Source organism: Polistes fuscatus, unplaced genomic scaffold (assembly GCF_010416935.1).
Source record: "Polistes fuscatus isolate 324 unplaced genomic scaffold, CU_Pfus_HIC Scaffold6, whole genome shotgun sequence".
Classification (NCBI taxonomy): Eukaryota; Metazoa; Arthropoda; class Insecta; order Hymenoptera; family Vespidae; genus Polistes; species Polistes fuscatus.
In genome coordinates this window covers 11,274,629-11,290,710 of record NW_025113140.1, presented here as the reverse complement: position 1 = coordinate 11,290,710, position 16,082 = coordinate 11,274,629, and the positions used below count along the sequence as shown (strand labels likewise).

General features: G+C 32.0%; 1 protein-coding gene across 4 annotated transcripts in view; it reads left to right on the top strand.

Moving 5' to 3' along the window:
• The window catches only part of LOC122522976 (gamma-aminobutyric acid type B receptor subunit 2), a 246,282-nt gene that overhangs the window by 193,399 nt on the left and 36,801 nt on the right, over positions 1-16,082 (top strand). For all 4 annotated transcript variants that reach the window (XM_043644442.1, XM_043644443.1, XM_043644444.1 and 1 more), the window contains one exon: positions 7,230-7,397. In XM_043644442.1, coding sequence (XP_043500377.1) covers positions 7,230-7,397 — 168 coding nt within the window. The remainder of the gene's footprint in view (positions 1-7,229; positions 7,398-16,082) is intronic.

Here is a 16,082-nt window from a genome sequence, read left to right as displayed (position 1 = left end):
CCACTCGGATCTCGAGTACGTGCGCCCTGCTGGGCCCGTTACCAAAATACACTCGCCCTATTCTTCATTGGCCGCCTACGACGAGACATCGGAGACAACTAGTGAGAACAAGAGTGCATCAAGAGTATATCATTCCAAGCAGAATTACATCAAGAATCTCAATCATAGCGGATATCTATATAATCGCGCGAGAGTGCGTATTATCAGGGTATTCCCCACCAGATAAGTAACGAAGTATACGAGGACACTACGCTTCTATCACCTCGTGCTCGCTAAACCCAATCGCCAGAGGACTCCATGTTGGAGAAATCTTGGTAAATACAGGGGGGATATTCCCTCAGCCTGCTGTGAATTTAACACAAAATACAATAAACATAAAAATATAAAAAAATATAAAATATAAAAAGATACAAAATATAGAAATATATAATTATAATATATAAATAGCAAAATAAAGCAAAAATATTTTGTAAATATATAAGATGGTTGCAAATCGGCCTAGCCGGTCTCCCCCATGCTATGAAAAATCCAGTTTGCCGAGACAAGGTATAGTTGGCCTCCCTAATACTATCAGACACCAGACACACGTTCAACCTAAATATCACGGGACCACCTAATGGTTCCGTGTCCCAAAAGCCCCCACAGAGAACGAAACCACTATGACTTCGTAGTCGTATCATCGGAGATCATCGACCAGAGGAGTATATTTTTCTATTTTATGCAATTTAATTTCTTCTATGGCCTCTCTCCGATTTTCATTTGACACGGCTATATAGACATTTACGATTTTTTTGTCACACTCGTCCAGTATCCACCAGATACTATATTACTCATATTTGCTGATGACACAATTATATTAACTACACATGAGACTCCTGTAATAGTTTCAAAAAGTTACTACAAGTACACATTCAAATATTTAAACAATGTTTAAAACAATGGAAAATAAAAATAAATACGAACAAATATAACCACATCATATTCATTTTAAGAATAGAAACTTCACGTCATATTATACTCAACCACAACATTATATCACACACCAAATCTGTTAAATACCTTAGACTGCACTTAGCTCCAAACTTACTTGAAAACAACATATACATAAAAAAGGATAACAAATCAGACACAAAAAGAAAGATATGTACTTGCTTACAGGTAGACACTTTAAATAAACAATTGAAAATAAACTATTAATGTATAAAGAAGTCATAAAACCTATCTGAATATATGAAATCCAGCTCTGGAGTATGATAGCCAAAAGCTATATTGATAAAATTGGAGCTATACAATCCATAATTCTCAAAACGGTTGTTAATGCTCTATGGTATATTCGAAATGAAGAATTACGCTATTAGTCTCTGATTAAATTGAAAGACCAAGCAAAAATTACATAATCAGACTTGACCAACATCCAAACTCGATGGCAAAAGACCTATACTTATTGAACCAACCCAAAAAACTACAGATAAAACACTCGATTGATCTGCTACGTCGACTGTAAAAATTCATAAATAAATAACTGCACTTATTGCTGGACTTTTATTCAATGAGATAAGAGTCTTCGTATTATAATTATCAAATTGTTAAATCAATAAATCGAATGTCCACAAGTAGACAATTTATAAAGATAAGACGTTGTTAATAAAGAAGAAAATAAAGAAAACATATATCTTCATCAAGTAATATAATGTTATATTATTTAGTATTAATACAAAATTACTCTTTTTATGAGAATTTTCTCTTAATTTTTATAAATCATAAGAATTTCTAGCGTCTCTTTGGCCAGTACCAGTTACGTTTTTCATTGTATAAAAAAGAGAAAGAGAAAGAGAAAAAATTCTCCTTCTTTTTACGAATACGTGACCTCAATATGGAAATACTCGCATTCCATGAAAGCTTTCTTCTCGAACGATCGACGTGTACTATATTATATGTTTATATATATATATATAGTGTGTGCATATGTATGTGTCAATGTAAAAATGTACAATAGGTTGCGGAAGTATTTCAACTCCCTTTTGAAACTGTGTAATTCTTTTTAAAACGCAACGAGTGATCCGAGAATTTAACATGAATTTTTTTTCTTTTTTTCCAAAAAAAATGTAAAATTTAGCAAATACGAGTAATTCCTCTCCATGTTTAACTATCCACAGATGCGTATAACAAATTTATATGTGAAGTGTGGTCTTGTTCTATGTAAATACACACGAAAGAATTTTTTCCCTACGTAATATTTTTTTACACAAGGAATTGAAAATACCTATGAATTGCATGTATAAAAATTAGTTTAGCATTTTCCAGAAATTTATACCAAGTCTAGTGTTTATATCTCGAAATATTTTACATCAGCCGCTAAATACAACATTATGTATAAATGTGCAAACGTTACTTATATATGTATATATTGGTGTTTTATCATATAATTCAGTTAATTCATGACATAAATTAAAAATACGTGAAATAACTGACTATTAAGAGAAAGCGTATAAAAAGAATCATTATTATAGACTTAAACAAGTTATTTTATGAAATCATAAAGTAATATATGAAATTACAAAAGGCAAGTAGTTAAAGTATGAAATAGAAGTTTAATACTATTTATAAGAAAAATATTCTTCGATTTCGTTTTAATAACTGTCTATTCTGTACTATTGTAAATTCGGAAACAGAAGACATGTATGTTTTAAGGTCTTTCAAGCGAAGGTTCGCTTAATAGAGTTTTTCTATTGATTTAAGAGATTGAATTACATTTTCTTTGAAAACTACGAAAACGAAAATAAAATAAGCGCGGATGAGTGCTCGTATATCCGTCTTATATCTTTCTATTCTTTGAAAACAAATATTCTGTTACTTGTGCTGTTCTATCCACTTTAATTAATCCTCCGAGCGTCGAAGTCTTCAGTAATCTACGTGTGAGCGATAATGAGGATATAGATAATCAAATTGAAGTTCGTTGATTAGTGTAATGGTATAGTATTAGTTAGTTCGTGTGTTCCTTTCTCTATAACTTGTTTCAGAAACCAGTAACATATGTCAATAAAATTAACAATGCCAAAATTTAATAAAAAAAAAAGCAGACGCTGAGAAAAATAAAGTGATATCAATTTTCAGTTTACGAATAAATTATCATCGTACTTTTTAAAGTAATAATGTAATACAGTAAATTACAAAATTATTATGTTAGATTGTAAATAATAACAGGTAGGTTAGGAATTATTTACACATTGCGACATGGCATATTCGAAGCTGATAGAAGAGCATGACTAACAAAAAATCCATTTCCAAAGGATAGAAAGAAATAAGAATGGGTCTAAGAGCACTCTTTGTTTGCTTTTTTGTTTTCATAGTTTTTGAAGGGTGTAGTTCGTGCGTGCCGTGTTCTCGTGCGCAGCATACACAAGACTGCTCGGTGAAAAAGTAAAGGCCGCGGAAGGCTTCGTCTTTGTGATGGGTTGCGATCGTGGAAGAATTCTCTACGTATCTGAGTCAGTCTCACAAACTCCCAACATATCTTTGACCAGGATATGCCATCATCTATTGAGTTACCATCATAGCAAACAGCCACATATTCCAGGCATGCAACTACTCCTATCAACAAAAAAAGACCAACAGAAGACAACCACCAAAAAGAAAAAAGAAAGCTACACATTTAAAGTCAATAATTACTAGATTCGGATCCTACTAGCAGATCCTGACACATATAGAAAAATTACGAGAATATTGAAGTCATCTAACGCCAAATTTCATACGTATCATCTGAAACAAGAACGGTGATTTCGTGTTGTTTTGTGAAACGTACATCACTCTGTTGATCTCGATAACCCTAAAGACAGATTTCAAAAGCTTGAGCATGAAGTCGTTAACATAAGCAATATATAACACAGAATTACACATAACCCACTGTCTATGTTTTATATTGACTTAAAAGAGAAACCAAACAACAAAAATGTTTATAAAATCAATCGACTTAACAATACTATTGTTAAAATTAAATCGTCTTAGAAGAAGAAAATAATACAATGTAAAAGATGCCAAAGAAAGATTCACACACAGAAATACCGCAATCGCAGCTACCAGTGTGTCAAATGTGCAGGTCCACATTCAACTGTAGAATGCGAAAAATCCGTTGAAACTCCACTAACTTGTCTCCTAAATGGCGTCCATTATATTGCGAATTACAAATGGTGCTCTCGTTATCAAGAATTACTCAAAAAGCGATCCCGAAACTCCAACTCAGGAAAAATCCAAACATCCAATCAACCTACAGGCCAACACAGTGGAATTCATCATTTTTTAAAGCATAAGCAGTGAAGGGAAGCAACTACTCGTAAAATATTCTAAATTAGAAAAACTAATTGAAAAACAAACTGAACATATAAATAACGTTTTCTGTCTATTCATGGTAATCGTAAATAAATTGTCATCCATCAAAAATAATGAAGACTTTACTTATTGCTTTTTAGAATGCCAATAGCCCAATGGAATGAAAAGTTGAGTCGGAATCTTTCTTAAAAAACCAGGACATTTAAATAATGCTGGTATCCAAGACCAATAAAACTTATTTTAAAATCTATGATTACAAGATTTACTAGATGCATCACTCCAGTGGAAGGGCACATAAAGGTATAGCAATTATTATTAAATCTAGTTTAAAACATAATGAGCTTGTGTCCTACAAAACATACCATCTTTAGACAACAAGTATTATAATATAAGACTGGCACAGCTCACTTAACATCTCAGCAATTTACTGCCCTCTAAAACACAGTATCCAAAAAATAGAATTCGATCTCTCTAGAATTCGTTCAAATGAGCTACATATTGACCAACTAATGTCAACAAGCTCCCAAACTTTCTAAACATCTTCATCATTAAAAATATATCTGCTCAATATTTTCAAATTTGCTCTTTATTTGACCTTTTCACTGATCATTCTCTAATCACAATGACCAGAAGACCAATTGACCAATTGATCAGAAGACCAATAGACAAAACAAATCTCTTCGCTTCACATCTGACGAATGTATTTAAACCATCTGCCTCCATTTCACTAATTGAAGAAGAAAAAATTGTGAATTTTCTGAACGCACCATTTCAAATATCTCCACAAATTGAACCCCTTACTACGATAGAAGTCAAATTAACAATCACTGCAAACGTAAATCCAAATAAGCTCCAAAAAAAACCTAATTAACGGGAAAATAATCAAAGAACTGCTGAAATAACTGTAATAATCTTCATTTATAAACCAGGGAAACCAGCACATGAAATTACGTCATATCAACCAATCAGTCTTTTATCTACATATTATTCAAATTATTTGAAAAAATGCTAAATAATTAATCGTCTTTTCTTCAAAGCACTAGATGCCCAGCATTTCCTGAGCATCAGTTCGGGTTTCAGAAACGCCATTCCACAATTGAACAAATTCATCGTGTAACTCGTCATATATCACAAAATTTTTATCAGAAAAAATACCGTTCATGAGTATTCCTGGACATTAGACAAGCTTTCGATATAGTATGGTACACTGGACTCTCACTGTATAAACTCAAAAAAAACGATGCCATATCCTTTCTATATAATTCTTAAATCTTACCTCACTAACAGAAAATTCATAGTCCAGTACCAAAATCAATTAACCACAGCTTTTCCAATCTTATCCGATGTCCTACAAAGCAGTGTATTTAGGCCACTATTATACGTAATTTACATGGCAGCTTTACTCACCTCAGAGGAGATAATTAAGGCTACATTTGCGGATGACACAGCTCTGTTAGCATCAGACAGCGATCCCAAAAACGCGGCTGATGTGTTCCAACGCCATATGCAAATAATAGAAAGTTGGTGCCAGAAATGGCGAATAAATATCAATGAAAGTAAATTGGTGCATATAACTGTGGGACGAGCGCCTCCATACGCATCCATAAATACTTAGGTAGGCGTTCGTGAGGAGATTGGACGGTGGGCCCTAGATAGCACAATGGATAAAGAGCAGTCGTTCGGAAAACGGAAGATCCGGGTTCGAGTCCCGGTGCAGTCAGTCCAACGGCCTAATTTTTTTCACGAATCCTACATAACTTTCACGCTGCGTAACCGCACATGTCCTCCTGTGACATGGAGACAACATATCCAATCCAAAACAACCTACCTAAAGGAAAGAGTAAGAAAGCTATATTAGCTCATTGGCAGAGCATCTAATCTAAGACTGGAGAGCAAACTTGCTATATGCAAAGCAATTCTGAAGCCCATATGAACATATAATACGGAATTCAATTGTGGAGAACCGCTGTTAACTTAAATTTTGAAATTCTACAAAGATTTCAATCATAAACCTTGCGGAACATTTGCAATGTCTCTTGGTATGTAATAAATGAAAGAATTCACAAAGGCTTAAGAATTTCTACAATAAATGAAGAAATTGCAAACTTTAGTGAACGCTACAACTTCTGTTTATTCAAACATCCAAACCCTCTAGCAAATAATTTGCTTGAAAATTCTAATTTAGTATGTAGACCAAACAGGTTCTACCCCTGTGATTTAGAAATAAGATTTTATTAAATAGTAATATGTTTATTCTCTCTCCCTCTCTGTACAGATATATCTGTTTACGCTTATCATTATAAAATTCTTTTGAACTTACAACTCATGTCAATGCATCACGTCAGCAAAAATTTTTCATATTTCTTGCCAAGAATTATTTGTATATGTTGTATTGTATATTCCTCTGTTAATAAAAAAAAAACAAATACATATATATGTACATATACTTATAGTCCAGCACATCGTATTATTTCCAAATGAAAAATTTGGTATGTCGTGTTATTCGAAAACGGTACTTCCGTTATTATTTTCCTGGCCAACAACATGAAGGGTTTGCTAATAAAAAAAATATAAAGTCATTTGACCTCGTTTGTTTTTACTCGACAAATTTTCCGCTTGTTTCGAACATTTAGTTTATTCTCTTCTCTTCTATTCTCTTTCCTTTTATCTTTTTATCTGTTTTCTTTTTTATCATTTTATCCCTTCTTTATAGCCACTCTACTTTACCCAAGGCATTGTCAGCAACTATTGTTAAGCGAACTCCTTTCTTAAATTCATTAATGTTTTGTCCACACATATGTATGGTTTAAACGTTTAGGATCTATGGAAGAAATGCTGAAATTAAGTAAAGAATATAAGATACTTTCATCCATTATCTCTTTTTGCTTTTATTTGTGTTTCAGCTCAGTTACGCGGATACTCATCCGATGTTCACAAGTAACAGCTTCCCAAATTTCTTCAGAGTAGTACCGTCGGAAAACGCTTTCAACGCGCCACGTGTAGCATTGCTGATGCATTTCAATTGGACCAGAGTGGGCACCATCTATCAGAACGAGCCACGATACGCTTTGGTAAATTTATGATTTAAAATTTAATTTATAATTAAACTTTGAAGATCATTAGGACTTTGTGGTAACGTAAAATATATACGTCAGTGATACGATTTATAATTGAAAAAAAAATTTAGCAACATTATCTTACATAAATATATTTTCTTTAATGTTAGCCGTATAATGAATACATGAAAATATATACAGTCAACAACTCAAGCATTAGAATAGTATGTTTCTCAAACGTAAAATTTTAAAATTATAAAATTGCTTTATTTCTCGTTATTATTTTTAATTAATCAAGTTACATTATTTGTTTATTTCATTCATATAATATCTCAAATAATCTTTGTATACAATTAAAGTCAAAAATATGTATCTACAGTAATAGTCAAAAGTATTCGTATAGTAATATAATGGAAGCTTTTATTTAATATTCAAAGACAAGCAAAAAAAAAAGTTATACATAATTATATATTTATTTAAACATATATAATAAATATAATTTGATAAAGTAAAATGGAATAGAATTGTAAGTGTCTATAATCTTCTCACTGCCGAATCACTAATTAATTACCGTCGTATCTTTCACTACTTTTCGTCGTATTTCTTAGCAAAACCTATTTCTTTGTACGTCGTATTTTTTAACTAAAACTATCCTTACTCGTCGTACTTTTTAACAGAATCTACATCTTTATTCGTCATACTTCGTACATAACATAACATAATATATTATCGCATACTATAATGACCATCGTCTTTTCCTTTCGTATATATATGCTTCATCCCTCCTTTATCGTTATTTCTTTTCGGCGTCTTCTCCTTAACTTTCCCTTTTTTAGGAGTCCCCACTTCGCGCACATAACATATACAAATTCTCTCTCTCTCATGCCCTCATACTCACACCATCACACACGATAAAAAAAAAATGAACATTTTCTGTAACTTTTGTTCTTTACATTTCCTGACTTACAATACATTTCCTAAATTTCTCCCATTCTTACAATAATAATATGAAAATATTATTACTATTGTACAAATACTATTGTCCTTCACTGTATTTTATTATATATGTTGCTATTAGTTTGTGAAATCCGTTTATTCGTGAAATAACCAGTTAAACCCTGAAATAACTATATTGACCTGTTAAAATATGAAAAAGGCAGAATTACATACATTAATCAACAATAAGTCAGGAAAAATATCAAAATTTTTTACGATTTTGAAGAGAAAAAGAAAAATGTATACAATTACTAGATAGGTAGTGCGTAAGTATAATTAAGATAAGAGTATATAAATGTATAGAAAACTATTGAAATAAAACATATGAATTAATACTACCTAAAGAATCACAAATAGATAGTAAGTAAAACAAATATAAAGCATGAGACAAAGCTAATGGAGACCTATGCACTAGAATATACTATAATAAAAATATAATTCGATAAGGGGCAAAATATTACGGATAAATTGAACATTGCTTATTATTCAATGCAATGTAGAGGATAAGGAATATATTAGATTATTCGAGAAATAATTTAGTTTTTTCAATAGAAATTAATAGACGATTTTTTACTATATAGAATAAATTTTATTTATGTTAGTTACATATTGACTATTTCGTTCCACTATCTAATGCCATCTTTCTAGCAACTTCATAACTCTACTTACATAGAATCCTTCTCCCTACATTGACTTAAACTAGAGCAAGTGATTTTTGGTGTCTTTGTTTCAATCGAAGTTTACACTATACAAGGAATTTTGTAGAAAATGGAACAAATAGTATTCAAGACCAAAAACATATGATGAATATAGTAACGCATCCCATCTAAGGTGTAACAGCTTCTGGAGAGTGATCAAATTTGTATCTAGTCTAGCATTCTCATAATGGAATCCAACATCTTTTCTATTCGTTAATTCTGGCCGCTTCTGCCTAATGATAATATCCATTTCATCAAATTGACGACAATACACATTCGTATTGATCATCTCATTACTTGGTAGCAGCTCAAAACATGATTCCTTTCTAATCTTATCATACAGAGACAATCTTTTGGTATGCCTGGGACGATAAATTTTTTAGGATGATATTCGTCGTACAGAGAAAAGATTAATTTATGTTATTTATTGTGTGTTATTTTATTTACAATTATTTATTATATTACTTGCGTAATGTTCATTTTTTAATAAAATAAGAACTTTTGCAAATAGAAAAAACTTTATTATGTCCTCTATAAAATTAATATGACATACCCTAGGAAGACAAAAAGAAAAAATTAAGCGAGTTAAACATACTTTACAATAACAAAAATAAGAAATAATGAAATAAAATAAGATCAAGGAAAAAAAATTCTCTCTGTCGAGAATTCGATCCAGCAATATCAGGGACACGAAATCGCGCCGCTATACGTTACTCTACTGAAGCAAAAGATAAATGAATATGATAATTTTCATAAAATTTCTACTCACCTTTTTTGCGCAAATTTTTGGTTATTAGCAATTTTTAACGGATGCAATGTATAGTCCTCACGAAGCACTACAAGTGTACAAATGTTTAGATTAGTTGATATGGGAATGTTAAGGCTGACTTAGGAGTCCCTTATGACCTTTGACGGGTGACCCTTACTTTCTGTAACTAACTTTACTGAGTTATTTACTTTCAATCTACAAGAACTGTCTCTTTACTTTTTTATTCTACCAAAACCTCATCCCTACTTATACTTTACCAGAACTACTAGAATTTGGTTGTGCTAGCTATTTGTTTCAACTACTAAAAATGGGTCTTATTGGCGGCCCTTTACCTGAACTACTAGAATTTAGTCTTGCTAGCCTTCCAGTCGGACTATTGGAGCTAACTCTATGGTCTAACTCTATTACTGCGAAAATTTTGTATAGAAAATGTAGCAGGACGTCACACGATATTCGTGGATACTTCTTTTCACGCGTATTCCGCTCTCTAATCCTAACACAAGATAGCCAGTGGATGTTGATGAAGTAGACAATAAACATCAGGACAACAATTCGTGAAGGTAAGTAAGTGTCTTCCGGCTTGAATATTTAATAGTACGAGAGGAATAAAGCTTATTACGCTGTTTAACATTAGTCAGACAGCGTTGGATTCCTTTAGACGACTTCCTTGATTGCTCAGTTGCTATTGCGTTATCGTAAAATCGAGTTGTTCCAAATAGGATATTTACGAGGATTAACGAGAATTAACTAGCAAGTCTATAAATATGAAACCGAAATTTGCTCATAGATGGCCCTAGCTGTCAACGTAGTTATCATCAAATCGCGTCATTGGCGCCATTTACTTGTTGATATATCTGACAAAGATTTTCAATTCACAACAATACAAGTTTCATACAACAGCATAGTTTGTAGTAGCATTGAACATGTCGAATTTTGTGCCTGGAAACTACGATTTGCGGACAACATTAATTTTCTGTTACCATTTGAAGAAAACTGCTGCAGAATCGCATCGAATGCTTGTCGAAGCTTACGGTGAGAATATTTAACAGAATAATATTTAATGAATGACTAAAAATGATCTTCATGACCATATCATATTATATATGATATAATATGATATCATATTATACGTATTTAGATATATTGGTCCAATATTGTGTTAAAGCGATAAGAGGTTTCTAATATTTTTCGAAAGAGGAAATCGAACTTTAGAAATGATCTTTATTCCTACAATTACCTCGGTCAACTCACAACTGACTTTTTTTTTCTTTTGTATCTTCTTTCTCGCCTTTTTATCTCCTATCTCTAAACTCCTCCTCTTTTCATGTTGTTTTATAAAATTTTATCGTTACCATCGCCTAAAAAGTTTTGCTTAAAAAAGATATATATATAGAAATAGTGTAATATTCGAATACATAATTTTATATACGTTTATAGTGCGATCTATTTACATCAATAACCTGTATAAATAATTTGAATTGAAAACTCAAATAGCTTTCATTTTTATTTCATAAAAGTAATTCGAAGACTTATAAGTAAAAAGTTTCACCTCATCTCAATTTCGGAATTTATCTCATTTTATACTGCTAATCTAATATTTGCTGTATTCTAGTGAGTTTAAATAACTCTATTGGAGAAGTTATGTCTCATGTATGTGTGACGAGAGTCGACTTAACGAAAACATTTCTACTTTATGAATTAATTTCATAAATTATTTTAATTCGTTTATATCTGTAATAACAATATTATAAACGTATATAAATTTATATAGAAAAAATAATGATGGTTCATTTTGCAATATGGAAAAAACAACAGGAGCTCGTTAGAAACTCACAAAAAGAACAAGCCAGCATACATCTACTTTGTTTTATTTTCAACTCATTTCAAAATTTTACTCGAAGCCATAACGTCTATAGCCGTATTACGAACCATAGGTATGTATATCACGTTGTCATCGAAAGTATACTAAATCATCCGAAAAAAGCTCAAGTAAGAAAGTATGAAAAGTTCCCTTCTAAAAAATATTGCGGTTGGTATCTTTAAAAGGTAGGCTGTTAACTATAGAAACGAAAAAATCAGATAGAAAAAAAATGGCATCTATAGTTGTGAGAAATTGAGAAAAGGAGGGAACATGATGCGTACTCACGATGCAGAACAAAGTTTACAGAGAGATGCCTGCCAAATGCAAATTCCTTTCACGGTTTGGTGAGAGTGCATACTTGTATCCCCACCCTATTCCTCGTGTTCTCCTTCACCATCCTTCCCAAACATTTTGCACATTATTACGTGCATAAGGCAGCACCAGGAACTTCGGCATCCATAAATCTGTCAAAGATATACGCAAACGTCAGATGGCCTCTTCCATCTACTAGCTTTTGTGTCTGCTCATTCACTTTCTCTCTCTCTCTCTCTCTCTCTCTCTCTCGTGAATCTATTTACATGACTATATATGTTTAGGTGAATTAATATCACAGCTTTTAGGTCGCAAGACTGTAATTAACCCCATAACATCTTCGACGTGCTTCTACTATCTTGTAATGCAGCATCTTTCTTCTCCTTGGGAATTAATATCTTTCGATAAGTCTTGCAGAAAACTTAGAACAAATCGTGAAATGTAATCGTAACCATGATAGATACGATATCGAATCGCTGGTTAATAAAAGAGAGACGTAATAAACTGATTTTAAAAGCGAGTAATAATATTTACTGAGAAAATTTCTGATCCTTACAAGCATCTTTTCCAATCTATTTATTGTAGTTAATTTTCCATTAATTGAAACAATAGAAATATTGTACAAATCGATCGTTTGACACATAGCTATGTTTTTAAAAAAAGCACGACTAAGCACAAATTTTTAATTAATAAAAATGATCATGATATATCTCGAAAATATGATAATAAAAAATAATCTTACAGTAAACGAATGATAGAATATAAAAATAATTAAAGATTTGAACGACCGTTCATCGGTACCGTTGATCGGTACTTTGTAAGATATCGTTAAATGCCATGATTCGTTGGATAAATGCTGGATGGGATGTGTTGGTGCAATATTATTTCTCACTCTTTTTAGTAACAACTTAATTTATTAACAGTTTGATACACGTATCTTGAGATCTCTTGTTAAAATTAGAGAACAATTAGTTAGCGAGTTTCAATTAGAGAATCTCTTTACTTGTAGATTACGCTTGTTTTTAATACGCTTGATTTGTTACAAAAATCTCAGAAGACTACGCCGCGCTTATATAACTAATGGATGATTCCAATTCCCTCTCTAAAGGTAACAAAGATGGAATTAAGCCCTTCGCATATCCATGACCAGGATATGCCATCATCTATTGTGTTACCACCATGGCAAATAGCTACATATTCCAGGCGTGCAACTACTCCTATTAACAAAAAAAGACCAACAGAAGACGACGACAAAGTCAAAAAACATTTAAGATTAGAAGGAGTCTTTCGTACCGCGAACAGATACTCAAGTTTAAGTTCAAGCGCGGACGAAATAATCAATCACCGAAAGTGCCTCCGTCTCTTCCTATTTATGTAGATGATGCAATTGACATCCAATCTTTAACAAAATATTTAAACGACGTTGTTAAAAAAGAAAGCTGCACGTTCAAAAAGAATATCACTTTCTTTTGAAGAATATCAATACGGTTGAATGATCAAAGATTACGGAAAAAAGGTGACCTTTCGAAACTCTTGCTAAAAATTGAAAGATACGATAAACCAGACCTGATTCCAATATCATCTTGTTCGTTCACTCGTGATCGGAGAATATAATATTTCACATCTCCTTCCTTTTCCTTTCTCTCACTTAATCCACTCGTCGCATATATCTACAACTCTATTGACTTTAACCTTCGTCTAACAAAGAAACAATTTGCATAAAATCTCCCTCACGCTTTGACGACTTACGATTCGAGCTTTAGTATAAACTTGAGTGCAGCTCTTGATTATGTGAGATGAAGAGTGACAATAAAAGTGCCAGTGAAAGAACTATATCAGCTTCTCTCTCTCTTTCTCTTTCTTTCTCTCTCTCTCTCTTTCTCTCTCTCCCTTTTTCTCTCTTTCTCTTTTTTTCTCTCTTTCTCCTCATTCTATTTCTATTTTCATCATTTTTCCACTATTTTCTCTTCCAATATAAGGCTTGAAATTTATCGCCTCGAGATACTATTCGACGACGACGACGACGACGACGACGACGACGACGACGAAGATGACGACGACGACGACGACGAAGATGACGACGATGACGATGAAAAGGAAAACGAAGCCAAATACACACCAGAATACGTGTACCTATATGATCTTGTATCGCGATTTTTCTCCTTTATTTTTCGCAAAAAAGAAAGAGAGATAGAAACAACCGAAAACTTTGACTGTGTTCCTTTCTTCCAAGTTTCACTTCGTAAATATTCTCTCGTTATAAAAGAATCTTCCTGTATTATTTCGATGCAACTACAACAGAATGCGTTCTCATCGTAAAGAATTTTACTATCAAGAAAGATAATTTATTTAAAAAATAAAACTAAGTTAAAAGTGTAGAATAAATAGTCCTCAGATTATCTTGTAATAATATTGAAGGTTTACTTTTTTATTGTTTAGTTTACTTTTTTTCATTAGTTGTTATTTAGGATAATTATGTAAATAGAGTTTTACTGAGTGATATTCGCCTATTGTCATGTAAATACGTATTGTACTTCTTTGCAAAATACTCTTTCGATAATACTAAAAATCTACTTATCTCGTAAAAGCACAGATCCACACGTACACGCTTTATTTATTATTGTAAAATGTACCACTTATTTTTATTTGTCTATCTATTACAACTCATTCTATATGGATTTTAATTTTATTTTGTTGACGAAACAGTAATCCTATTCTTATAACCATAAGAGAAAGAGAGAGAGAGAGAAGTTCTTACATACTGATCTTCCTGACAATGGAAGTGATATTATTAAGTTACCTTTTGGTAAAATCGGCTAAAACTTTATCAATTCACTATCCCTCGCACACCAGCTATACACCTCGGTAATATTTGTTTAATTCCAATGCAAAGTCTTGGCTTATGCGGGTTTCACGGGTAATAGGATAAATGTACGCAGCGGAAGGACTAGGAAATTGTAAAATTTCGTAGGAAGGTCTGAGTAAAGATTATCACTAAATGAATAACCTTATTGTTAGTTCGAATTAATATCGCTTTTTTGATAATAATGACAGATTAATGTTAAAAGAAAAGATAGTCTGATGTTACATTCTAACCCACATTAAACTCCCATTTTTACTACTACCATCGTAGTTATGATGATTGTTGCATCAAATATTATTATTGTCATTATAATATATTATTACTACTATTATTTTATTATTATTATACTATTGTGATCTTTTTTTCCTCTCAAACGGTTGCCTGGTTTATGATAAAATATCACTTGGACTTATGGTCAAGCGTTTATTTTATAGCTGCAGTTTTATGGCGTGTTGAGGAATTTTCGTGTAATTGAGCATGTGTCAATGATTACTGATTTTTATAATTGTATTTATGTGTTGAGATATAGTTATGTGTAAGTGTTGACGTGTGTTCTGTAATATTACTCGTGCAGTCGATAATATGATAGATATTATTTCGACTTTTTTCTAATGCTACATGTCTTTGATTTCCTCAGCAAGTTGTATGTATTTTTCTATTTTTTCTCCTATTTTCTTTTATGTTTGCTATATTGTGTATTGATACCTCTACTAGTCGTGTTATATTTTTCTATTTGTATATGAGTGTGATATGTAATTTATTGCCTGATGTTTTTCTGTTCTTCTGTTCCAGTATAATTTGTGTTTGTTAATCTTAATTACATTCTGTGGTACATATTTGTGTATGGGTGTATGTTATTATTTTAGTTTATGTTGTATGAACAGCTGTTAATGGATAATTTTGGCTATGTTGTCATGTCTTCTGGTGTATTCTGCATTGACTAGTGTTGAACATTATATCCTAAATCATTATCAGGAAGAAGTCTTCAGTTTCCCTGTATATGTTTCCTTTCTTTAGTCATGCATTAAGTGCTTTTTAATCTATCTTTTGCATCGTCGTCGGCATAAGTGTCGGCGACAAGAGTTGCAAAGAAAGAAAATAATATTCTTTCGTAATCTATGTTTTGTTGCGTTAGGCGATGAAGATATTTTCCTTGTTATGATATATTACTCTACTTTTCTTTTTTTATATCGTCTACTGT